The sequence below is a fragment of the Gavialis gangeticus genome, unplaced genomic scaffold (assembly GCF_001723915.1).
Source record: "Gavialis gangeticus isolate Ggan-Ray unplaced genomic scaffold, GavGan_comp1, whole genome shotgun sequence".
NCBI lineage: Eukaryota > Metazoa > Chordata > Crocodylia > Gavialidae > Gavialis > Gavialis gangeticus.
The window spans coordinates 44,355,998-44,381,672 of record NW_017729029.1 but is presented as its reverse complement, the minus strand read 5'-3'; the positions used below and the strand labels follow the sequence as shown (position 1 = coordinate 44,381,672).

Below are 25,675 nucleotides of genomic sequence, written 5' to 3'. Positions count from 1 at the left end.
ACCTATTGAAACTCCAGCCACTGGAAAGCTGCAGTGGGGGGAGAGGGGGTATTCATGAAATACAAAATTTAGATACAGTGAATAATGTGCATGGGGGGGATGTAATCTGTACGTTCCCTTTCCCATTTCTATCTTCTGTTACACTGTGTAGTTATTTTGGCTGCTTCGTTTTCCCCCTCCATCGCCAATGCATTAAGTATCCTTAGGAGCTGGATTAAACACATGGATTTGACAAGAACTCCTGTCACCTCTGTCAAATCTGCAGTGTTTTTTGGCCTTTTGCTCATGGACTGAATATGCATTATTCATGAACTGGAGAAATCTTTCACACTCTGCATTTCGACTGACTGCTAATTTTATACGTTTTGGAGGGGAATTGTTTGGCTAAAAGGGCAAGAGAGGAATGTTGCATGCTAATGGTAATTTGCAGAGCATGATGATCATATCTATCTGTCTAATCAATTAGGTATGTATATAAGCTCAATTATAGTAATACTTGAGCATTGTCTGTTGTTACCTTTTAATCTAATTATTGCTTTAATCCTTGTTATCTGTAGAAATCTTCCTTCATTCCTCCTTTTCTTTGTTCCTTTCTTTCTGAGAAGTCTGAAGTAAAATTGATTTAAATATTAATTCCCTGTGGCCTCCCCACAGTGGAAAAAGGGACATTTCAAAGTCCTCCCCACCATCCCCTCTTCCCCAAGTGCCAGGGAACTTCTTGTATCTCTTCATCCATCCTTTCTAATCCTGTTTTTCAGCAGTCCTCCTTCGCCACGGGATGATGCTATTTTTGCTTAGCATTACCACCATTAGAGTTGAGTGCAGAAGTAGGTGGGCTTCCATGCCCAAAGAGATGCAAAGTTCAGACATTTGTACCAGTATCTCTAGAACTAGCTGTGCTGTAATGTTAATGGACACCTCACTTTTCTGGCCTACTGGCCTGAGATAGTTATCATTTCTTTTTAAAGCCACTTGTAATAAGAAAGGAATCTGTAATATTTGTGCTCAAAAACTGAGCACAGGATAAACTGAGTTATAGTTTCACATTACTTCTCTTCAGAAACTTGCGTTTGAGTTGCACTGAATTACTGGTGAAAAATGAGTTCATTTTAGACCATTTATATCATATTATATGCTTGTTCTTGGTGGCTCACCCATCATTATTAATTGAGAAATGAATAGTGGAAAGAATGAGAGACAAAGTGCCACTTTTCTGCGCTAAAGAAATCGTAATTGAAGACCGAGGTGCAGTGCTACTATAAAGTAATAAAATCACTTCAAAATATTTAAATCTCTAATTTTCATAGTATAGTATTGCTACCCAGAATATTTTATTTGACTGGACAAATCTTGGGGTCAAAATAAATATGAGACTACACTGCAGTGAGTAGTCAGAGCTGCTTATGTCTCCAGTTAAATTGGAACCACAGGCTGCTTACAGACGTGGAAAAAAACCCCAAAAACAAACCAGCGATTTACTTTCAGCTCAGCACACCCCCACACCAAGCTCAGTGCGTGCCCAAAAGAGGCATTACATCAGTTTGACCTGGCTTGCCCAATGTCTACATAGATTATGCTCTTCAGGAGGGCTTTTCGGCATTTTTATTTTTAAAAACACCAAAAAGCCCCACTGAAGCGCATGATCTATACAGAGTGGGCAAGCCAAATCAAACTGACGTGCTTCCTCTTCTGGTAAAGCACTGGTTTTTTTGGGGGGGTTGGGGGGGGGGGGAAGGTTCCATGCCTGTCAGCAGCCACAATGCTTTACTTCAAACCAAGGAAAAAATTCTATAAATCTATGAATGTTTAGTTTGAGTCTTCTAATCAGAATTGTTCTCAAACGATCATACTATATAAAACTTAGTGAAAAACATGCTGATAATACATATAAAATTAAAATAATGGTCAGCGACTCCTGAGATGTTACTGAAAAAACAATTTAAATTTTGTAATCTGTAGGAGTATTCCATATATTCCTCATGGCATTGGCACTTAGCTCTGTCATAGCAATGCAAAACTTAAAGTCCAGAGAATTTTAAGAAACTTACTAGCAAAGGGGCAGGCAAAATATGGCCTGAAGGCTGGATCTGGTCTGTCAAGCAGTGGCCTGTGGGGCCCCTAAAAAAATTTAGAAAATCAATTATTATCTGCCCCTGGCTGCCTGTCAAAGATGACAAGGCACCAGTGGTGGCAGGACCTAGGATGAGCCAGTGGCAGGACCCAGCAGCAACAGCAGGAAGACCAGTCCCACCCCCATCTGGAAGCTTCTGTGTAGCAGAGGCTTCTGGCCTGCGATCCTGTAGCTGTTTCCCTGCGCTCCCGCCATCCAAGAGGGAAACTGAGATTAGAACAGGTGGAGGGAGGGGGGGATTGACAGTGCAGCAGGAGCTGGCCTCACCATCACCATGCTGAGACTGTAGGAGGCAGCGGGATCCAGCCTGGCCTAGCTCAGCCCCCGCTGTTCTTATCTGGTTCCTGCTGCACCATGCATTCCTGGCCATTCAGCTGGGAACCATGTGTTGCTGGCCAGACTGTCTCCTGCACCATGCAGTTCCTGGCTGCATGGCCAGGACTGCATGACACAGCAGGAGCCAGCTGGGAACCGGAAGGGCCAGGCCAGGCTGGCTTCTGCTGCCTCCTGCAGTCCTGGCCATGCATCCAGGGACTGTGCACTGCTAGAGAAGCCAGTGGGGCGGTGGGGGGAGAAGCGGTAGTGGCGGGCAGAGAAGGAAGGGAAGTGGCAGGGAAAGGGCAGCAGTGGGGGAGGGGGAAGTGGTAGTGAGTGGGTGGGCAGGAGTGCAGTGTCCCAGGGCAGGGCTGGTGGCAGCAGAAGTCATCTGGGAACTGTGGGGGCCAGGCTGCCTCCCGCTGCGTTCTGCAGTCCTGGCCATGCAGCTGGGAACTGCATGCTGCAGGAGTGACAGGCGGGGTTGGAGAGGAGCAGTGGCAGCAGGTGGGAAGGAAGGGAAGCAGCCGGGGAAGGGCAGCAGCGGCAGGCTGGGGAGGAAGTGGCAACAAGTGGGCTGGTGCGACACCCCTCCCCCCAGCCACCCTACACACTCACAGCCCCCCTCCCCACAATATACAAAAGTAAGACTTCATGTTAAGCTATTATGCAATCACCTCTGTGTACAGTACACAAGACGTATAAATCAGGACAAATATATATATATTTTTAATTAAATTAATGTACAGCAAAAGCTCTGTTATCTGGTACCCTTGGGGAATAGTGGGTGCCAGATAACCAAATATGCTGGTTACCTGAGAGGCCCAAACAGGCATCTTTGCCTGTTCGGGCCGCCGTCCCTCCCTGGTGTCAGTGTACCGGGGGACAGGGAGGTGGGGCCCCTGCTCGGGCTGCTGTGCCCTGGGCTGTGGGGGCTTAGCAAAACCAGAAGTGCCACTTCTGGTTTCACTTTTGCCGTGTCGACTGGCATGCTGGTTAATGGAGGATGCTGGTTTCTAAAGTGCTGGATAATGTGGCTTTTACTGCATGTTGTTTGATTTTTTGGGGAATATAATTTTTTTTTTTCTAGTTCCAAGATGGTAAACCCCCTAGCCAAAAGGAGTACTTTCAGGGGTGAGGGGAGGGACTTCTGATGGCAAAGGCCAGAGATTAGGGGGCAGGACTTCCCATTCCAAGATGATGAACAGGGGGCAGAGCACCTTCAAGGGGCAGGGCTACCCCTGTGGCCCTCCACAGCTCACCAAAACTTAATTGCCCCCCCCCCCCGCCAAAATAATTGCCCACCCCTGTCCTAGTATATCTAGTATGGTATATACTTTTTTGTCCCAAAGTGTATATAAATTAATTCAGAGCTTTGAATTCTGTGCCAAGAAGGATAGGCTACTAGAAAGGTTAGCTGAGTTTGTCTAGTGCAGGGGTGTCCAACCTTTTTGAATGTGGGGCCAGATCATGAACTTCTTATCACCCAGTGGGCCGGAGAGCCATATTCAAACACCCTCTGCCCTGGGCCAGAGAGACCCTGCCTGTGTAGCCCTACTGCACTTACCTGTTACTGCAAAGTTCATGGTAGCTGCTGGTGGGCAGGGGCAGGAGGGACCCATTCTGCATCCAGCCAGCTATTGCCCCAGAGACTGAAGGGGAGAAATAAATAGCTTCACATCCCCATCCCCTGAGCAGCGCAGCCCCATGAGCCAGCGCTGCCTATGGGGAGCTGGAGCGAGGAGGCCGCTGCACCGCAGCCCCTCGCCCGCCCGCACGGCCCCGCTCACCATGGTGCCTGGCCGCCCGCGCACGCAGCCCCTGTGGCCTCAGCGCTGCGAGCCCAGAGTGCGGGGTCCAGCAGACACCGGCTCCTGCTGCCTCGCCCCACAGAGGTCATGCCAGGACCCTGCCTGCCAAGGCCCCTGCCATGCTGGCTTCCCACATGCACACGGCTCCGCCACTGCTTCTGCTGGCTGGTGCCAACCTGGGCGGCCTCCTCCCATCACCAGCAGCATGTGGGAAGCCAACTTCAGCTGCGTGCTGCTCCGGATGGGACAGACCCGCCCGAGTCAGCACCAGCCAGCAGAGGTGGCAGTGGGGCCATGTGCTGCTCGAGACTGACCAGAGCAGGTAGGGAGAAATTGCAGCTGAGCCCCCTGCTGCTCTGGCTGGGCTCATCCTGTCCTGAGCAGCACATGACTACTCTTTCCACACGCATTGTGTCAGCAGCATCAAGCTGACGCGGTGCGTGTAGGAACCTTGTCCCTTCCCCGGCCCTTCAGCAGCCATTAGGAAGTTAACTTTCATTTCCCATTGCAGCACCGTGGGCCACAGAAAATGCCTCGGCGGGTTGCATGGCGGCCCGTGGGCCATATGTTGGACAACCCTGGTCTAGTGGGTAGGAGCCTGAAATGTAGTTCATATTGTGTAAACTTGATCTCATTGGCTTTAACACATTGAGTGATAAAGACCCAGTTTAATAACTAACTCTCATCTCTTTTTGGTATAAACCTAGTGAGATTAACACATTTCTTTATGAAAAAAAATGACAGAAATGCAGACTGAGTTGATTATGAATGAAATGCAATACCATGCTGCCTTATTTAAGTTTCACCCTTAGGGAGTCAGAACAACTGTAACCTGAGATACAGCTTTAAATTTTATTAAAATAGTCTTTTGGGTAGAATTATGTTGGTGTGTAAGGAGACATTCCTGCAAAACTGTAGAGTGTTGCCAGTTAAATTAATTGAAAGTTGAGAGCTGCAGTGTAAGGAATACAACTCATTTCTTTAGTAACAGAACTACAGATATTATTTTAAGTGTACTTTAAAACATATCATACAGTGTAGCTGCTTGAAAAGTAAAATCCCTCAAGAGAGATTTGTGAGAATCTGTAGTAAATCAGGACAATCTGCATTACAATACATTTATTTTCTACTGAGCAGGCTCTCCCAGGAAAACCAGCATTTTCCAGTGTTGGTCATCACTGTAACGCAGATTGTACTGTAGTCTTCCTTATTAAAAACAAAATACTACAGGAAATTGAGTTTCAGGACAAATAACTCCCAAGGGAGTAGTAGACTTTTTTTTGTAATCTGAAGGGTATATGGAATTTAGATTCCAAAACTGAGTGCATCTGTCTTTTTAAAGCTTCAGAATTTTGATGTTGCATCTCCAATTCCTCCGGGTGTTCTTAATGTTTTATTTTTTAACAAGAATGACCTGTTCTTCATTTACTACACACTTTTGAAATTGCCTGTCAGTATATTTGGGGGATATTGCTGAGGTTTTCTGCGTACCACTTGAAGCTTTGTCACTATTTTCACAAGCTAATGGGGAGGGAAGGAAGGAGAGTTGCTGACTTGGGTCTTATCTTGCATTACTTATTTGAGATAAACTTCTGTAGGAGCTTATCCTGAATAAGATCTAAAGGATCAGGCCTTCTGTCAGAACTTAGCAATGAATTCTCCAATAATGAATGCATCTAGATTCCTTCGGTAGACAAGGTTCTTTGGGTGAATCTGATACCTTTTATTAAACCAACTTGAATAGTTGGAAAATACTTATTAAGCAAGCTTTCGGGTTCAAAAACCCTTCATCAGGCTAAGGAAGTTTCTGCAGTTGGTGTCGTTCTCTTCTATGGGATTATCTCTTCTGGGTCATACTTTTAGACAATAGTTCTTGGGATGAGCATTGCAAGGTGGAGAGAAGGGATAATTCCCTTCTAACTTGTACAGTTTTAGTTCTAGGCAAAATATTTTAAGTAAACAAATAAGTTCAAGTATACAATAATTTAGATTTTTTTTTAAATCCCTTAAACTGATTTCAAAGCAGGCACTGCAAAAGCTCCTGTTCCTTTAGTGCATAAGCGCCTGTCATCCCCTCTGCAAAGCATTTTCAGTACTGTAAAAGTTTGAAACTCCAGTCTGTTTTCCCCACTTCACTTTATAACCTGTTTTCAAGCTTTCACATCAGTGAGATTTTTAGCATTTCTCACTGCAAACTTGAGTAATCTTTGATTTGCTCCCCTAACACACCAGAGTCTCAATCCTCACTGGCTTCTCCAGGTGCTGTTAGAATTCAAATAGTAACAACCCTGGGTGCCAAGAGCAGAAAATTGTCATTGGAAAAATGTTTTAAAGTTTTGTTTGCAAATCCTGGCATATGACAATTCATTGAAGGTTCATAGGTAATCTCCCTATAGGATTACTTTTTATAAACTATCTGCTTTTTTAGTAGCAGAGCATCTATACAAAGTTAATTCTTTGTAAAAGTATCTTTCCTTGCTGTGCTTTAAAGATATTAACTCTTAAAACACCTGTTCTTTTGCTAAGAAACTTGTATCCTTTATTTACCCCATATCTTCTTCATTTCCAAAAGTAATTTAAATTGCTGAATACTTCTGTTAGTTGGAGCTAAAGTTAGATGTGTTGACAGTAAATTCTTTATAGTTGGTATAAATGTATTTTATAATAATATATCATTAATAAGATTTGGGATTTTTATGTTTTCTTAAATCTTACAAAATTTTTGGGGTGTTACAGCATCTAATGTTTGCAGGTTAAAAAACAAATCTCATTCCTTGGTCAGAGTTCTTCTTCCTAAAATACAAGAAATGCCAGTGTTCTCTCTTCATATAATATTCAGTGATATATCATGTGATAAGGTGGAGTGTGTGATTGGAACTGTTGTATGAAAGTTCACATTGTTGCAATAATTCATAGCACTCTGTAGAATGGGAGTCTGCTATACTCTGTACAGAACTATATAGCTAAAATGTGTAAAAAGATTAGTAGTTGTAAATTACTGTGACAGTGAGCATGTCCACACCCCCTAAGCACCCCCCTAAGGTGCTGTTGCTGCAACGCAGTCATTTAGTACTTCCTTTTGGGAGTACTAAATGACAGCTCAACATGATTATTTTGAGCCAGTATGTCACCATAGCAATGCGCTATACTGAAGGAGCACGTTGCTACAACAGTATAGCGGCAGCATCATGATTTTTGCCCATGGACGCTACATCGCTGTGGCACATTGCTATGGTGTTGTAGCATCATGTGTAGATGTGCTCAGTGGAAAGCACTGGACAGGTTTTCCTCACTTTTAAGTGGGTTCTGTATATGTGACTTCACTCTTATGTGATTGCCTTTTTTGTACCCAAAATTCGTTATATGCCAGGTAAATTCACTCTTACGTGATCTGCAGTAGGTAAGTTTGTGGGGGGAGGGGAAAGGGCTGTGGGGGCAGATCAGGGCCCCAGTGGTGAGGGAAGGAGCACGGGGCACAGGCAGGAGCAGGTACTGCAGTGACTGGGGCCTCAATCTGCTCGCTTGCCGGTGGTGAGGGAGGGAGTGGAGCTGGAGCTGGGCCAGGCATTGCATAGCTGGGCTAGGGGGTGCAGCTTCTGCTACTACAGGCTGTCACTGTGGGCTGGGGCCAGGCCCCAGCTCCACTTCTGCCCTCACCATGGTAGGGGGAGGGGGCAGATTGAGGCCCTATTTACCCCAGCCCCTGGACCAGGCTCTTCCCAGTGGGGGAAGTTGGGCTGCACTGCACTCTGATTGGGTGGCAGTGATGGGGGGGGCAATGACAAATTTTGGGGTGGTGTAGCCCAAAATTGGGGGAGGGGGGACTGCAGCCACCTCAGAGTTCACCATAGCCCACCCCCCCTGCTGGGAAGAGTGTGGCATGGCCCCCAGCCCACAACTGCAGCCTGTAGCAGCAGGAGCTGTGACCTCCATCCCATGCCCTGCCCTGGCTCTGCAGCACTTGCCTCTGCTCCAGTCCCAACTGCACTCCCTACTTCACCACCAGTGGGGGGGGCAGATCGAGGCCCCACTCACCTCAGCCTCCAAGGTTATGCTCTTTCTGGCGGGGGGATTGGGCCACACTGTGCTCATGGCGGCTGGGTGCAGTGCTGGGAGGGGGCTTGGGAGGGCTATGGCAAATTTTGGGGTGGCAGTAGTCCCTCTGCTGGTGCCACCACTGCCTGCCCTGAGTATAGCATGGCCCAGCCGCCTGCCAGGAAGAGCCCAGCACCACTTTGGCCGTATGTCAAGTATTTCAGTCACTTGCAGTCCTGTAGGACACTGCCTGCTGGCTGACTAGGGTGAGACCGTTTCTAATTGGAGATCTACACTCCCACATTTTTCCTGCCATGACTTGATGTTAAAGGAGTTTGTTCACTACCTGTACGTGTAGTCCCATTAGTAGTCTCACCGTCGTCCAACGAAGGTCCTACGTTTCTGAGGGCTCCACCACCCCTACACCCTCTTCCGTTCTGATCAGCCAGTTGGTCTTTCAACATGACCTCGGTTCCAATCAAAAAAAAAAAAAACAACAACAACCCAGGAAAATAAGAAAACAAAACAGGCAGTCCTGGCCTGGGTTATTGTTCCGGCTGCTTTTAGCCAAGAACAAACCAAATTGACTTTCGTGAGGTCAGTCCCTCTTTTCTGCCCCTTTCCCCTCTTTGGTGGCTCTCTCTGAGCCTCTTATTGAGGTTGCCACGATTCCCTTTAGCACATTAGGTCCATCTGTGACACCATTTTTGGCATGTGCCACTTTTACATGCTTTACGGTACCACAAAATCTATCGTGCCCCTGTATTAGGGATATTACGGTACAAAACTCTGCTGGGCTCCACCAGCTCCCCCCGTGGAAACAAACAGTTCTGCGCCCTGCTGGGTCAGCAGTCTTTGCTCTAAGTTCCCTCAGTGGGGCTTACTCTCTGCAAGAGTCTCCTACCGACTCCCCACGTCACTCTCAGGGTTCCCTGCAGCGTGTGTCAGCTCACTCCTCCTCCTCCTCCTCCTCCTCCTTCCCGTTCTACACTCCCCCCTCTTGCCTGTTCCGGGCTCTTCTTTATACTGGCGTTGGAGCTCCCTGTCCCTCCCCTCCAGAAACACCTGGGTAAGGGAGATTTCTACTGGGCTCTTTAGGGCTGTGGACCTAGGGTCACTGAGCCTTTGTTTAGCCCCTGTGCTTTGGAGCCCTGGGACTCTTTCTCACACCATAGCAGACTTACCTGCTACTGATGCAGTCAAGGTCTTGGAACATATCCATATCTGTTATCTTGTAAAGTGGGTTCCCTTTATGCAAAATTGAGTTATACACAGTTTTTCAGGAATGCATCTACCGCATAAAGCGAGGGAAACCTGTACACATGAAGCAACGGTTACTGCTAGAAGAGATGTAGGGCCTGTCAGAGGAATGGGAATGCTTCCCAATTTTCCTTGAATTCAGTGGAAATTTCAGGTGTTCACCTCTCATAAGTAGGTCCAAAGTTAGCAAATTGGCACCCTTGCCAGTAGTCATCCAGACTGACCATTTCTGTAACTGAAATGTTTACAGCAAATAGCGTCTAATGTTTTCGGCTAGGGACAGAAATTGCGCACAAACTGGCATAAGTGATCAGAAACTGGTTCAAATCTGTAACGCAGCAGACATTCAGTGCACATAAGCCACTTACAAAATGTCTGAAACCGATTTAAGATGAACCTGGATGGATGTAGTATCAGACTTAGCTGATTTAGGTTAAATCAGTTTATTGAGCTTGTCCCACATTCCCTCCCTTTCACGCTGCCTGCTCCAGCTGAGCTGGCAGGTGTGCTCTAGCACCCCCTGGCTTCTGGTGTGGGCCACTGCAAGCAAGTGGCTGCATTTCCAGAATCAAAAATTAATGTCTGTTCACTTGCTTATCAGTTCAATCTACACAGTTTAAACTAATTTGGGAAGATTGAATCAATTCAGCCTTGGGCTTTTTGACTGTCTGTACTTAGCCTTAATGATGCCATAAATATGCCATGAATTGTCTTGCTACCTTATATCTCCCAGTTTTGCCATCACTTTAATGAGTCTTCGGAGTGAATCGGAAGTGTTTTTTACAGTGAGCCATTTAGTTTGGATGAAAACTGATATTTAAAAGGAGCCAGTGCAAGGTATAAACTAACCCTGCTACTCTGGCAGTACACATTTCCTAGTGCAGAGATCGTTATTTTTGGAATAAGGGAAGCCATCCCACTGTCACTTAAGTGGTTAATAACCAAATATAATAATTGTGGTTAATTTAGGGGAAATATTTATACTCCATAAATAAACATTTTAGCATATCCTGAGTAATTGCTGTTTTTATGCTTTTAGACCATGAATATACTGGTTCCCTTCATGTTTAAATATGCAGTAGACAACCTCAACCAGATGTCTGGAAACATTCTGAACCTAAATGATGCATCAAATACAGTTGCAACCATGGCAACAGCTGTTCTGATTGGCTGTAAGTGAGATTCTTTAATCTGTCAACAGGTGTTTAACTTTTTTCACTAAGGGTTTGGAAGATTGTAGCTCCTGACTTTATTTTTCCTCTGCTAAGCATTTTGTACAGCCGTTTTTGTTATTTTTCCTAGTCTGTATTGATTTTCATTACTAACATTCTGTGAATTAAATTCTCTTGTCCCACTTGAGGAATAAAATGACGCATATAGAAATAATCTCCAGTAATAAATTATCCTATAGACTTTACTCACTTCTGGATATGTAATCGAGTCTCAAGTAAAAATTGAATTAACATTTTTAAATAAAAGATGTACGTGAGGTCCGTGTAGCAGTGAAGTATAAATTATCCTAAGAAGAAGAAAAATGTTATAAATATGACAGAATAAGGTTTTACTCTGTATTTATGCATCAAGATTTTTTTTTTTTTTTTGGAAGTGAGAGAAATAACTTTTTAATTTCTTTTAAATCCCTTTTTAGATGGTATTTCAAGAGTTGGGGCTGCCTTATTTAATGAAGCTCGAAATGCAGTATTTGGAAAAGTAGCCCAAAATTCTATCAGAAGGATTGCAAAGAATGTCTTTCTCCATCTGCATAACCTGGATTTGGGGTTCCACCTAAACAGGCAAACAGGAGCTCTTTCAAAAGCTATTGACAGAGGAACAAGGGGCATCAGTTTTGTTCTGAGTGCTTTAGTATTTAATCTGGGACCCACCATGTTTGAAGTGGTGCTTGTCAGTGGAATTTTGGTAAGTTATTTTTACAGAATCAGAATGCATGAATAATAAAGAATTGGGAAGAATGATGAGTTTCTTGCAACAAAGCTTGTTCTGTATTTGCAGATTGGTGTCAGTGAAAGCAAATACACTCCGAATTTCAACTTGTGCCTGCTCAAACTTTTTAAAAGCTTTTAAATAACTTCAGGTACAAAACGTAGCTTCAACATTTAGTTTTTACAATCATGTTTATATTACGAGTTTCAAATTTTATTTTCTCTCTCCTGCTTTATGGGGGAAAAGCTAAGACAGAAGAGTAAAGCTGCTTATTTAAAGTGATATCAGATATATAAAATTGAAGAAGGAGAAGAAACTAGGCAAATACAGGGAAATAGTCTCTACAACTTTTTGAATGAAATTAGTGTTTTATAGTTTTAAGTTGTAAAAACAATTTGTGGAGTATTTCCACATGAATATTGTATTGTTTGTTTTGTTTTGTTTTTTTGTTCCTGGCTTTTTAATGAACTATACCCCTTTACCACATTTAATTTCACTAAAATTTTAAATTGAAAGTAATCTGAAAAGCAAGCTTCTTCAGAGCTGCGCATTTTTTAGATTTTCTTTTAGCAACCTTTTTTAGTAAATTTAAGTTTACCATCTTAGAAGGTTAAGGATGTGTGTTGGTAATTCGTGTTAACAATTAAAATGTAAGTGTGCTTGTGTATCTCAGAGGTAGAACTAGATAAAATTAAAAGGGAGGAAGTTTGTTTAGCTATCTCCTTCAATGATATTTTCATTGCCCCTTATTTTGGATTATCACATGAATATTTGATTATTCTTCTTTTCTTAACAATATTCTTGTAACTGGACCATATTTACTTGAATCTAAGATAGGGTCTGTGTGTCCACCCCCCGCTGTCTTAGATTCAATTACAAACAGGGTATGGAGGGGCAGTGACTAACTGTTAGTCTGGGGTTTCCAAGCCTGCCTGTTGCTCTGCCACTTCCTTTCCTCCCCATTGCCACCTACCCCTTCAGCTTTCTGGTTCCCACCTGCCTCTTTGCTCCCTATCACCGTTTACCTTCCCCATGCAGCACTGGCTCCTGCTGGGGCCCTGCTCCGGCTGGGGGCAGAAAGCACAGAGCATGTGGTGCCCCTGGCTCCAGCCCACCTGTCCACTGGCAGCTTTGGCCCCAGCTTTGGGATCAGGGATGAAACTGCCACTGTACAGCAACTGCTGCATGGCTGGGCTGGGGCCAGAGGCAACACATGCTCTGCACTCCATGGTCCTGGCTGAAGCAGGACCCCAACAGGAGCCAGAGCAGCAAAAGAAACATAAGTAGGGGAGGGGAGCTATAGGGAGGAGTAGCACGGGGGCAGGTGAGGAGGGGAAGGACAGGTGTGAAGGGATCTGGGCACCATTAGGAGAGGCAGGCATCAGGGGGCACAGACCTGCCCAGGGCATGTAAGAGGGAGGGCAAGTGTCAGTGGGAGGCAAGCAGGGGACACGTCAGAGGGGTGCAATTGGAGGGGCAGATGGCAGGCAGTCCAGGCACCACAGGGAGAGGCAAGTGGTGGGGACAGACCTGTCCTCCTGCTGTTGCTAACCCTGCTGCACTAGTGGTGTAGAGAACAAATTTAAGACAACCTTCCAATAATTAGCTTATAGACTTGGAAAATTACAATATTTATATAGTTTCCATTTCTTGAATGCAATTTTGGGGCTAGTCTTAAATTTATTTGTCTTGGATTTGGGTAAATCCACTAAGTGGCAAACTTCTCTTATGGCTATCATAATTGTTTATATTCATCTTGCTTATCACCCCAGCCTTGATAGCCTCATCTGTCTGCTTCTGTCAGTCTTCTATTCTACTTTTCTTATGCTGTTCACCAAAGAAGCACTGTGGGGAAGTAGTGATTTTTAGTTGGTTTGTAAGGACATTGCAATCCCTATTCATATCCTTCTTTATGGCTGTCCTGTCCTCCCAAGATCTCTGCAAGCAAAGCCATTTTATTTACTTTTAATGCATAAGAAGTTTTTGGATGCCCTTCTTCACTCATCAGAGTGCATTAGCTCTTGTTGAGTTATTTTTCTGTTACCACTCTTTCTTTTGCCAGTCATCATTACTGCCCATTGCTGTGCTTAGATTTATGCCTGTTATTGATTTATAAACTGTTCAGGGTAGGGACTCGCTCACTCTGTCACTGTCTCTCTCATACCCTAGTGTTAAAATTTTGAAATAATACTGTTCTAATTTTTGTTGGGTTTTTTTTTTTCCCTTTCAGTATTATAAATGTGGTGCAGAGTTTGCATTGGTAACTCTGGGAACACTAGGAGCTTACATAGCATTCACAATAGGAATTACACAGTGGAGGTAAGGTGCTACCTACAATTGTTCAGGTTTCATGGATTAATTATTCTTGTCACCTCAACCAGTACTTTTTGACTATGCAAGCCTTTGTTTTACAGGACTAAATTTAGAATAGAAATGAACAAAGCTGACAATGATGCAGGCAATGCTGCAATTGACTCGCTATTGAACTATGAAACTGTGAAGGTAAGGTCCTTTTTTCCTGCTGGTTTACATCATGATAAAGATTTAATTATCAATTTAAATCCCTGTATACTCAGTGAATTTAGGGCAGGTCCATTTGTTTGTCTGTATGACTTAAATGTTTAAACCGATCTTAAGCAACTCAATGTAGGGTTTTTTTCTGTTTGCTTTATTCTTACAGTATCATCTGCTTCTTGATATCCCAGCTCCACTTTACTTTTTTATTTGCAGTCAAAACAGTATCCTGCTTATGAATGGTAAAATCTACATGGTTTGAAATGCCTACAGTTTTGAGAGCTATTTGCGTATTGCAGCTTGGAGACCCAAGCTCATTTCTCAACTGATGAAAGTAAAAGGGTGGTTTGAGCAGTGCTACAGTGAAGCAGAGAACTGAAATCCTATGTGGCAACCCATTCGGATCAATATGATATAAAGCCTAAACCTCAAAACCAATAATCTGGGCTAAATTGGGTGGTGTGAAAAATCATTTTCAGTGAAATACCTGCTTACCAGTGACAAGTAGGAAGCTTTACCTGGTAAGCACAGGGACCTGTGCCATCAAGTTCTGCAGAAGTTTAGCAGGAAAAAAATTACAATTTTGATTGAAAAAATTTCTTCTGGCATAAGCTAATGCAGGACTGTTTTTCTGATCTGGTAGCTAGGTGCTTCTAATTTTCCTGGTGTACTTTCTAGCAGTTCACATCAAGAGCAGCCTGAAGAAACAAGCCTTGATATTTATTAGACACAACTAGCAAAAGCAATAGAAAAGGCAAATGCCTGGTTTCCTGCAGAGTGGTTTGGTAGGGATCCCCATACCCTCTGTTTCCCCACAGCTGCAGGTGTTCTAGCCATAGTCTCCAGGGTGATGCTCTGGGCTCTTTTTTGGCTGAGCCTCATTATTTGTGTCTCACAAATCAGAATCTTATAATTAGTATAAAACCCCCCACTGAGTCTAGTGTATTATGGAATTCACTGCTTTCTACCTTTATTCACTTTATAGTATTTCAATAATGAAAGATATGAAGCCCAGCAATATGATGGATTTTTGAAGACCTATGAAAATGCCTCACTGAAGACTACCTCTACCTTAGCTCTCCTGAATTTTGGTCAGAACACTATATTCAGCATTGGCTTAACAGCCATCATGGTGCTTGCTAGCCAGGGAATTGTTGCAGGTAATTGATCTCATTCTGAACTAAATACAGACACTAGTTTGCCTGACCATTTGTAACAAAACATACAGTTTAGCTGAATATTATCACCTAAGAAACACCTTTCTTTGGGGAGCTGGTTTTTGGTTCTAGTTTTGTTTGCTGGAGGAAAAAAAAATCACATTTTTTAAGGTTGCTTACCCTGCGCTGTCTTAGTGCACAGCCAAACAAACTTAACAGTATAAAAATGTAGACATGGAAAAACACAAGAATGATACTATTCTATACGTAATACTGGACTGCAAGCATTTTGTATTGTTGCTTTAATTGCTTCGTTTCATCCTTCTCTTGGGTTTTGATTTTTGACAAAATAATAGTGATTTTTACTTCTTTTTATACCATTTGTTTTTATATTTTATTGGATTGGCTGATACCTATCATGGTTTATTACCAGCATTTGTCTGGTCATTTCTTACCACTGTATCTACAGTTGGAGGGGGGCAGCAACAGTAGGCATAGGAGACATTTCTAAAACCAGTTAGCGAGCAGTAAATATTCAACTAAAATCTGGCAAGTAGACAGAAAAAGATGTGTTGTCTTGTGTACTTGTATATGGTAGGGACCCTCCTGCTGGATTATCTTGCACTTACGCACCTGTGCAGGTTGTGTCCTTTAATTATATCCACATTTGTTTTTTGTAACTTATCCTATACTTCAGTGCTTTATTGTACCTAGTTTGATACTATGCTAGTGGTGAAACGCCATCATTTGTATTGGAAGACTTCCTAATCTAATAGACTTCTGCTAAAGCTTTTGTTTAATTTTCCTTCACTGACTTGAATCCCTTAACCCTAAACTACCTCACTAATTGTCACTTATCTATGGGATAGATCAGAATAACTTTCAAAGGCCTGGAGATTAAAACAGCATCAAAATGGTCCTGTTTTAAATAAACAAAACTAGAATGAAGCGGCAAAGAGCAATCGCAGAATTGCCTTTAAGTGACAGCTATGGGTTTCCTTTGGACCAAGTGTGTCATAGCCGCCTTTTGCCATGTTGAGTTTACTGTTATTTCTTACCCACGCTTCTAAGGCCCTTTTGGATGCTTTCATTTCTTTCCTTTCACAGGGTTGGAGCACTTTCTGATCTGGTATTTCCTGTGACATTGATAATATGTGCTTGCCTCTGTTTTCAGGCAGTAAATCATCTTTATCAGTCTGCACAGGTGATCTGCCTGGCACCTCAGTGGACAGATTCTTATTCTCCAAGAATTATTCTTTCATGGTGTTAAAGGATAGTCTCCTGTTTAAAAAGTGAAGTCAAGCCTAACCTTTGCTTTCCAACACCAAGAGCCTTAATATTTACATAGGCCACACTTAAGATACTTCATTCAGCAAATTCTTTCTCTCTTCTCCCTTCCCCTCTTGTTTTAAGGGAATTTGACAGTTGGGGATCTAGTAATGGTGAATGGACTGTTATTTCAGCTTTCTCTACCCCTTAACTTTTTGGGGACAGTGTACAGAGAGACAAGGCAAGCGCTCATAGACATGAATACCTTGTTTACACTGCTCAGTGTAGACACAAGAATAAAAGTAAGTGATTTAAAAAGTACTTTTTTAAATTTACCAAATACAGTTATTTTCTGGTAATATTCTCACTTTATCTTCTCATACTTTTTGGAGTCAGTTTTTCTTGTACAAGGAGATGCTCTGTTCCTGCTTCTTGTTCAGTGTATTTAACGCAGTAGTGCCTGTTTTTATCCTTCAGGTCCTTTTTAGCATAAGAAAATGTTAATCCACAGAGTTGCATTTACTTTTTTAGGCATTTTAGTTGAATATCTACTTGTAATTCATGATGCAGAATTTATTATGAAAATAAGCTCCCTAGAAGCTGAATGGTACAGTAGAATTTTTTTACCTTGCTCACAGGAGGAATAAATCGCCTCTTTGTGTCTGAAAAAGATAATTAATTCTTAATTTGATCAAGCTAGTTTGCCTTCTTTCTTTTTGGGGGGAGGAGGAACACAATAAATTCTGTTGAGCTTGTTAAGTTGTTTTAGAGTATGTTCCAGGCAGTGTGTAAAGAGGCACACTTTTTTTTTTTTTTTTAATAGGACAAAGAACTGGCTCGACCCCTACAGATCACACCACAGACTGCTACCATTGCCTTTGATAACGTGCATTTTGAATATGTGGAGGGGCACAAAGTCCTTAATGGCGTGTCTTTTGAAATCCCTGCAGGAAAGAAAGTGGCACTTGTAGGAGGTAGTGGGTCAGGGTGGGTAAATGTACTGTGCACATTCCGTATCACTGTCTGGATTTTTTTTAAGCTTTATTTATTAACAAATGCAATTTATTTCATAACAAATTTAACATTTAAAGATGCATCGAATCCCCTATATACATAAAGACAAATATTTATCTTCTGTCCCATAACCCAAGTCAGTGTCTGTAGAGAAGTCTTGGTCTTATGTTCTTTTCTTCTTTTCTTCGGTCACTGACAGTTCCTTGATGTTTCAGTCAATGTTAACCTTTTGTGTTTTTTCATCTCTATATGTAACCTGCTTCATAATTTGCCCTGTTATTCCTCAGAACTCCACACAATACAAAGCTCACTTTTCTACTTATCTCTGCATTTTAGATTTCAAATTCGCTACAAATTTGTTCTTAACTGTTAGCTCATAGAACTTTATGCTCTCGTTCAGTATTCAAAAAAAATTCTCAAATTTTCTGGTTTGGAGGCCAGTGAAATTGCTTTTTCAGCAGATTCTGAGAACTCCCACCAAATTTTTAAGTAAGCACCTCTTTTTTTCTTTCTTCCCCAAATAACATTGGCTTGGCAGGACATTTTTTCCATTACTAAAACTTCCCAAACTATTTCAAACCACTGGGTAATTTTTGGATTGTCACTGTTTTCTTCCAGGCTTTTGTAACTGATTTTTACAGATACTGGAAGATGAGTGATCAATTCCCTATGACTTCTATATGTTATACAGTTCTCAGGAAAGTTCAGTAAGAAGAGCTGGGGCTTATCTGATAGTTGGAATTCTGTTGTTTCCCTTACTATGTCTCCAACCTTTTTCCAGAGCAGTTTGATTCTGGGACGTATACATCCTATATGGTAGAATCCTCACAAATGACTGCACTCCCTCGAATGCTTGTCTGTTCCTGCACCAGAAATGCATTTAATTTTAAGTGGGGTGAGATATCATTGATATAGCCTTTTAAAAATATTTTTGACTTGTGCAGATGGATGTGTAAAATCCATTCTTCTAGATGGTCTCCCATTCTTTATCACTAATTTCTGATCTAATGTCACTAATTTCTGATCTAATGTCAATAGCACATAGTGTTACAAACAGTGGTTTTTTTCCTCCTATATGGCTATTTAAAATTGCTTTCTATAACACAGACTGTATGACCAATATTTTTCTCAACTTCTGTCAAATTTCTATTGAGGTTAACCTTTATTTGGGGATGTGCTGGAATTTTTTTTAAAATCCCAATTTTTATTCTTTTTTTTTAATTACTTTTTCCTGTGAAGACATTATATTCATCTGAAACTTGTAAACGTTAAAATAAGAATTTAACCTTTGTTTTCAACTCTCTCCATTTTAGGAAAAGCACAATAGTGAGGCTGTTGTTTCGCTTCTATGAGCCGCAGAAAGGAAATATTTATGTTGCTGGTCAGAATATTAAAGATGTCAGTTTGGAAAGCCTTAGGAAAGCTATAGGAGTTGTGCCTCAGGTAAAATGTCTTAATACACTTAAAAGTTTTGTTATCCTGATAATATGGTTTGAATGAAAGTCCAGCACAGTGATATTATCAGACTTCGTATGAAAGCCACTGTACTTCCTTATTTCAGGAAATATAACTTTTGTATCTGAAACATCAAGTAGAGCTCAGATTCCTGGGAGGATATCTTGATTGCTCTTGGAGATGAAGGGTTTCTCATGCAATACCTTATTCTAAAGCCATTTCCAGGCAGCAGAATTAGGTCATGTGTTATAAATATTTTTAATCAAAATAAGTGATTAAAAAATATATAAAAGCTGTTCAAAGTGTATACAGTATCTCTTTGTACTTTCCTTGAAATATTATTGCCTGAAAGCCTGGTGGCAGAATGTTTGGCAATCATTTTCTATCTCTATGCTCAACCTGTGAAGTATCAATCCTGGTTTCATGTTTACACTTCCCAATTGTAGGATGCAGTTCTCTTTCATAATACCATCTACTACAATCTCTTATATGGCAATATTGATGCGTCAGCAGAGGAGGTGTATGAAGTAGCAAAGTTGGCAGGGATCCACGATGCTATCCTCCGAATGCCCAATGGCTACAACACACAAGTTGGTGAACGAGGACTCAAGCTCTCAGGTGGGTTCATAAATGTCACTCATTCTTTTTATCACTTCTGCTAGATTCAGGCTGAATGTATAGTTTACATGTCATCTTTCATTGTCACAACATGAAATACTAAGCCAGCTTTGTCATGTATTTTAATGCACTTAATTTTTTAATTCTTTTTCTTTAAGTAGAAATGATATGAACATTTGTTCTTGAGATGCTTGTTAAAAGAAAATAAGTTATAAAGAAAAAGTCTTTGCCATACTGGTTAGCCTAACAGTATAACATTTCTTAAAGTAAGAAGTCCTTCCCATCTTGAATGGAAAGCTGAGTGGTGAACTTGAGCTTCTTGTATATTTCATTTTAAAGTTTAAGTTGATAAGCTTAAAATGGGTACGTCTAAGCCAAGGAAGGAAAGATTTTTTTTCCCTCCCTTTTTTTCACAAAGTGTGCGTTTAACCTCCCTTTTTAATCTAATAGACTCTAATATAAATGTGTGACTCACTTGCTGGAAAGGTTGCAGAAGCAAGTGGATTTTGAAGAGTAGCTGCATGGTGTGAAAGCTGTGTTCGTAAAAGTGATTCTCAACCTTTTTTTAGCATCAAGGAACAGCTCTGTGGCATTTGAATTTGGCAACGCCCAGGTTGAGAAGAATAGTTGTGCTGCCTCAGTTTACCTCAGTGCTTCACAAGGACAGGAGAATAGTAGTTCTTATCTCTCAGGCCTTTAGACTTCCTGGACTGAGCTTTTGTGAAAGTTGATGAAACCTTTACACCGGGGTTCTCAAACTTTGTGATATTGTGACCCCGAGTGCTGGATAGCGGCGTTGGGGGATGGGGAGCTCGCATGCAGCAACCGCTGCTGCCATCCACCACTCCATCACCGCTTCCCTGCACCGTGGCACGTACCCCCTGGGAAGTTTATGGTCCCTTTTTAAGTTGCTCACAACCCCCCGGGGGGGTCGCAACCCACAGTTTGAGAACCCCTGCTTTACACAGTTCTTTTTTTTTTTACTGTCACTATGACTATCACACTGACATGCAAAGCACAAGGTATTGAGGGGGAAAAAAAACGCATTAAAAATCAGGATGAAATATGATGTTCTTCTGACTTCCTTTTGTCTAGGCTTTTGGTGTCAAACCAAAAAAAAGGTCTAAAATTTACTACTTATTAAATTATGGTCTGAATTCCCTAGATTATTAGCAAAGCAGTTAAGATGCATTTAACACTGGCATGAATAGCAGATTTAGCCATGTAAAATGTATCTTGATTGTATGTAGGCCATGGTATGAGGAGCTTAGTCCAGTACTTTTCAGAAGTGTCCACTAATTTGTGACATCTGAAATTGTACATCACGTTGACTTCGGATGAAACTATGTAGGCTGAGTACCTCTGAACATTGGGTGCTGTCTGTCTGAAACGTAAAACCCACAAAGAGAAGTGCAAAAAGCAGAGGGGATTCTGCAGTTTTAATTAGAGGTGCACCAATACATCAGTCCCATATCGGATCAGCACCAGTAAGAGGAAAGTTGAAAGCATCAGCAATCGGCTTTTTTTGTCTCATGTAGCCAAGTAATGTGGACAATAAGTGCCGCATTCATGCATGCAGCTGGCCAGGAGTGCAGCCCGGCAGTGTGGAGTGCAGCCAGGTCCAGTTGTGGGTGAGGAGCGGATCGAGCCCTCACTGTTAGAGGGACGGGGGCTGGGGCAGATGCTGCCCAGCCAAGGTGGGGTGGGACATGGGATGGAGCCAGGGAGGGGGGGGCATCACATCGCAGCACACAAGAGGGGGCATGTGCCCCAAGATCTGTGCGTGGGGCAGATCAGGCTGCCGCTGCAGGCTGGGGCCAGGCCTGTGCTGGGCTCTTCCCAGTGCGGGGGGGTTCTGGGCTGAATTTGCACTCGAGGAGGGCAGCAGCAGTGCTGGGAGGGGGTGTTGGGGGGGGCTTCAGCCACCCCAAAATTCATTGTAACCCCCCTCCCAGTGCCGCTGCCACCCACCCTAAACACAGCCTGGCCCAGCCTCCCTCACCCCCCACTGGAAAGAGCCCGGCGTAGCCCCAGCCTCAGTCCACAGCAGCAGCCCACCCCAACCCCTGCGCGCATCCCAGGGCACGTGCCCTCCCAGGGTGCATGCAGTGGTGAGAGCTGCTCCCACCCCCTGTTCCCCCCAGACAAGCCACAACTCTGTCCCATGCTCTGCTCCACCCTGGCTGAGCAGCATATGCCCCAGCACCAGTCCCACTCCCTTCCTCTAACTGTGGGGGCCGTGAGCTGCTCCCCCAAGCCCATACCCTCCCCCCACAACAGACTTACCACCTGGACTCTGCTCTCCACACTGCAGGGCTGCATATCAAAATCGGATTGATATTGGCCAATATTGCTCATTAAAAATCGGCCATCGGTATCAGCCCCCAAAATCTCAATTGGTGCACCCCTGGTTTTAGTATCTTAAATTCCCTTTGTATCTTGACAGATATAAAGGTAGACCTCTTTACAACTGAAAATGCTATATCCTGTTTTACTTTAATGGCCTTGCATTTATCTACAAATGTAGACAAAAATAGCTGGTTTTACTCTCTGGCTTCATTGGAGTGCTGTAGAAGTAATGATTTCGAAGCCTCATGCTTTCTTCTGGATAGTGAACTAAATAGAAGCCAGTCACTCATTCCCCGCATCCTCGCTTTCATTTATTTATGAGCCTCAGACAGTAAGTTCACTCATGTAATTTAGGGAGCCAGAACTACATGCAGTCCTTTCCACTTGAGGTTTTTTTTTCCAAGGCATCCTTGTTCATGGGAAAACTAATGGGGAGAAGCAGGGAGGACTTTATGTATTTCAGTGACATCTTTGAAATCCAGATATTTCACTTTCCTAATGGAAGAAGTGGGGTATTGGGTATCATTGTTCATAAAGGTTGGTTCAGGAAAAGAATGGCTGGATCCCCCTACTGCTGATACTAAAAATAAACCTGGTTGGGGGGTGGATAAAAACAGTGGATTGCCAGAAACGCTGGTCTACCAGATGGCAAATGTGGCAGAACTTTTCATTGGAAATAGTTTTGCGCCCTCATACGTTTTAAACTTTAACCTTGTTAAGGCAGGGCAAATGATTTTTTAAACTGCAAATAATGAACAGGGTCTTAAAATTACAGAAAATTAGGGTTGAAGGGACCTCAGGAGGTCTAGTTCAACCCCTTGCTCAAAGCAAGGCCATCCCCAGTTAGATTATCCCAGCCAAGGCTTCGTCTAGCCTGGTCTTATAAACCTCCAAGGATAGAGATTCCACCACATTTTTGGGTAACCTGTTCCAGTGTTTTACCACCTTCCTGGTAAGAGAGGTTTTCTTAATATCTAACCTAAACTCCCCTTGCTGCAACTTGAGACCATTGTTCCATGTTATGTCATCTAGCTCCATCTTCTGTATTACCACTCTTCCAAATAGTTGAAGACTCTTATTAAGTCCCCCCTCAATCTCTTCTATAGGCTAAATAAGCCCAGTTCCCTCAGCGTCTAGTTGCCTGAATGGGGGAGGTAACTAGGTTGCCTCCCCCATTCAGTAAGGGACCCACACTTTCCATGGTTTTCCTTTTGTTGCTGATATACTTGTAGAAACCCTTCTTGTTACCCTTCACACCTCCAGTTGCACTTTGGCCTTCCCAGTTCCATCCGTACATGACCAAGCAATGGTCTTATATTGTTCCCTAGTCATTTGTCTAAGTTTCCACTTCTTGTAAGCTTCATTTCTGCGTTTTAGCTCACTGAAGAGTTCCCTGCTAAGCCAAGCTGGTTTTCTGCCATACTTACTAGTCTTCCTGCGCATTGGGCTGATTTGTTCCTGCACCCTCAGTAAGGTTTCTTTAAAATACAACCAGCTCTCAAGGATCCCTTCCCCCCACCTCAAACTGGGCTCCTAGGAGATCCTGCCTATGAGTTCCCTGAAGGAGTCAAAGTCTGCTTTTCTGAAGTCCAGGGTCCTTACTCTGATGCTCTTCTTCTCTTATCTGGGTGCAAAATGCCAACTTACTGTATTAAGCAATTCTATTCAAGTAATCCAATGCTAAACATTGTAATAGTCTGGTATGTCCGTTTATAGCAAGTCAGCACATTAGCCTCAGATTTTTTTAAACTTTTTATGAGTAGCTAGGAAGTATAAGCTTGATACGAACAAAACTTATTCCACTGAAATCTGTCGGTAAATTTAGGTATATGAAGAAGCAGAAATACTTTATCTGTACTTCTCTGAAGAGGACAGGTGAGAAAGGTACAGAAAAGTACTACTATTTTGTGTAATAAATCTAATATTATGTGAAGGAACAATTAAAGATACTTCTTGATGGTGATTCCCCTTACTAGCCTAATACCAAATGGAAGGTACAAGAAGAAAGTATTTATTAAAATGGAACTTTTATTAATTAAAAGTCCAAGTAAGCACAGAATCAAATGATTAATGAGGAATAAACATTTTAAAAATTTAAGGTTTTTATGGAAAGTGAATAATTAAAATTGAGCTGTTTTGGCCTACTTTTAATAATATAAATTTTAAAGTATTGATATAAATATATAATAGAGCATGTTTTTATTTTGTAAAAGTAAAGCAATTAAAAGCAGTCATTAAACACAGTTTTGCTGGATTGTGCATAGAGGAAAATCTGAAGCTGCAGTATGCCCTGTAAACCACCTGCCTCAGGAAAGGCTGTGCATTATAGGATCACTGCATGCTTTTTAAGCCCAGGGTTTATCAGACAGTTATATTTTTAATGCTAGACATTAAAAAAAAAAGAAAAGATATAAAAGCAGAATCTTGGGCCAGTAGTAACATTTCTGTTTGTTGGTCATCTTCACCAGAGTCACTTTTAAAGCTCACACTGAAATGAGATGATTATTCTCTTTAAGTGGTTTGGGGGGAAAAAAGCGTCTTTTTTTGCTAAGCGTAGCATGTCACCCAGCATATTGATGGTATTAAAGAGAATCTATGTAAAGTTTGGACTACAACTGATGAAGACAAATAAATGTCAATTTTGAAACTCATCCATTTTCTTGACTATGAAACTTGTAAATCACTCAAAGTGTCAAAGTTAGAAAGTTCTAGGATTTTTTTGTTTTAAATTGGCTTCTAAAGTTTGGGAGAAATTGATCTAAGAAACTTTGTACTGCATTTAAAGTAAACTCTTAAAACAGTTGCAATAAGTTATTTGTTGTAGGTACTGCTTAGTGCAAGCTTCACTGTATTCTATAAACTAGTTTAAATGTATTGCCTACAAACAACGTGGAGGAGTGTAGAGGATTGTTTTATGGAAGAGGGGACAGGGAAGAGACTGGGTGGAAGTGATGGCTGTGTGAGATGTAGCTGTCCTGCATTTACAGGAATAAAACAAGGCAGAGGCCCTGCTTCAAGGAATTTGCATTCCAGTATCTACACAGATTGCACAAGTAAAGATCGTATCAACATAGCAATGTATTTGACAGTAGAACCAAAAAAGGAGACAGGTTAGGGATTGTTTTTTGAGTTGGGGGGAAGGGACATGATGGAATGATGGCTGTATGAGAACTTCCAGCATCTGTGGTCACTTTAGAATTGTATTTATGTCATTTGTTACAGTGGAGACCACTTGAGAAAAGGCTAAGGAAGGCTAGGCAGAAATTAGTTTTGAGGATAGATATGGGGATAAGGAGAGTGTTTGCAAGGTGTAGGATAATTGCAGGCATTAGGAGTGCACCAATAGAGATTTTTGGGGCCGATACCAACAGTCGATTTTTAAGGTGGCATATCAGCTGATACCGATCTGATTTCTAATATGCAGCCCAGCAAGTTGAAAAGCAGTGTCTGGCTTGTAAGTCTGTTGTGGTGGAAGTTGGGGTGGGGAAGGGCAGGGTTGCATGGGGAGTACATATCGAGGTCCCTGCAGTGCGGGAGGGAGTGGGGCTGGGATAGGCACTGGGGCAGGCACTGCCCAGCCAGGGCAGAGTGCAGGATGGAGCTGCAGCTTGTCCGGAGGGCAAGAGGGGAGGGTGGCTCCTGCCACTGCATGCACCCTGGGAGGCAGGGGGAGATGTGTCCCTGGATCGGGGCTGGCTGGGGCCATGGTTGCGCAGGACTCTTCCTGGTGGGGACTGGGCTGGGCTTGGGGTGGGTGGTGGTGGCACTGGGAGGGGGCTACAGGGGGGAATGGGACTGCAGCTACC

The 25,675-nt window shown here is 42.6% G+C and overlaps 1 protein-coding gene across 1 annotated transcript in view; it reads left to right on the top strand.

Annotated features, from left to right (window-relative positions):
- Positions 1-25,675, top strand: part of ABCB7 (ATP binding cassette subfamily B member 7) — a 97,535-nt gene that overhangs the window by 56,626 nt on the left and 15,234 nt on the right. Inside the window, exons 5-13 of the mRNA XM_019521502.1 lie at positions 10,592-10,724; positions 11,201-11,469; positions 13,724-13,812; positions 13,908-13,995; positions 14,993-15,167; positions 16,578-16,735; positions 17,257-17,420; positions 18,761-18,890; positions 19,349-19,520. Of these exons, the coding sequence (XP_019377047.1) occupies positions 10,592-10,724; positions 11,201-11,469; positions 13,724-13,812; positions 13,908-13,995; positions 14,993-15,167; positions 16,578-16,735; positions 17,257-17,420; positions 18,761-18,890; positions 19,349-19,520 (1,378 nt within the window). The remainder of the gene's footprint in view (positions 1-10,591; positions 10,725-11,200; positions 11,470-13,723; positions 13,813-13,907; positions 13,996-14,992; positions 15,168-16,577; positions 16,736-17,256; positions 17,421-18,760; positions 18,891-19,348; positions 19,521-25,675) is intronic.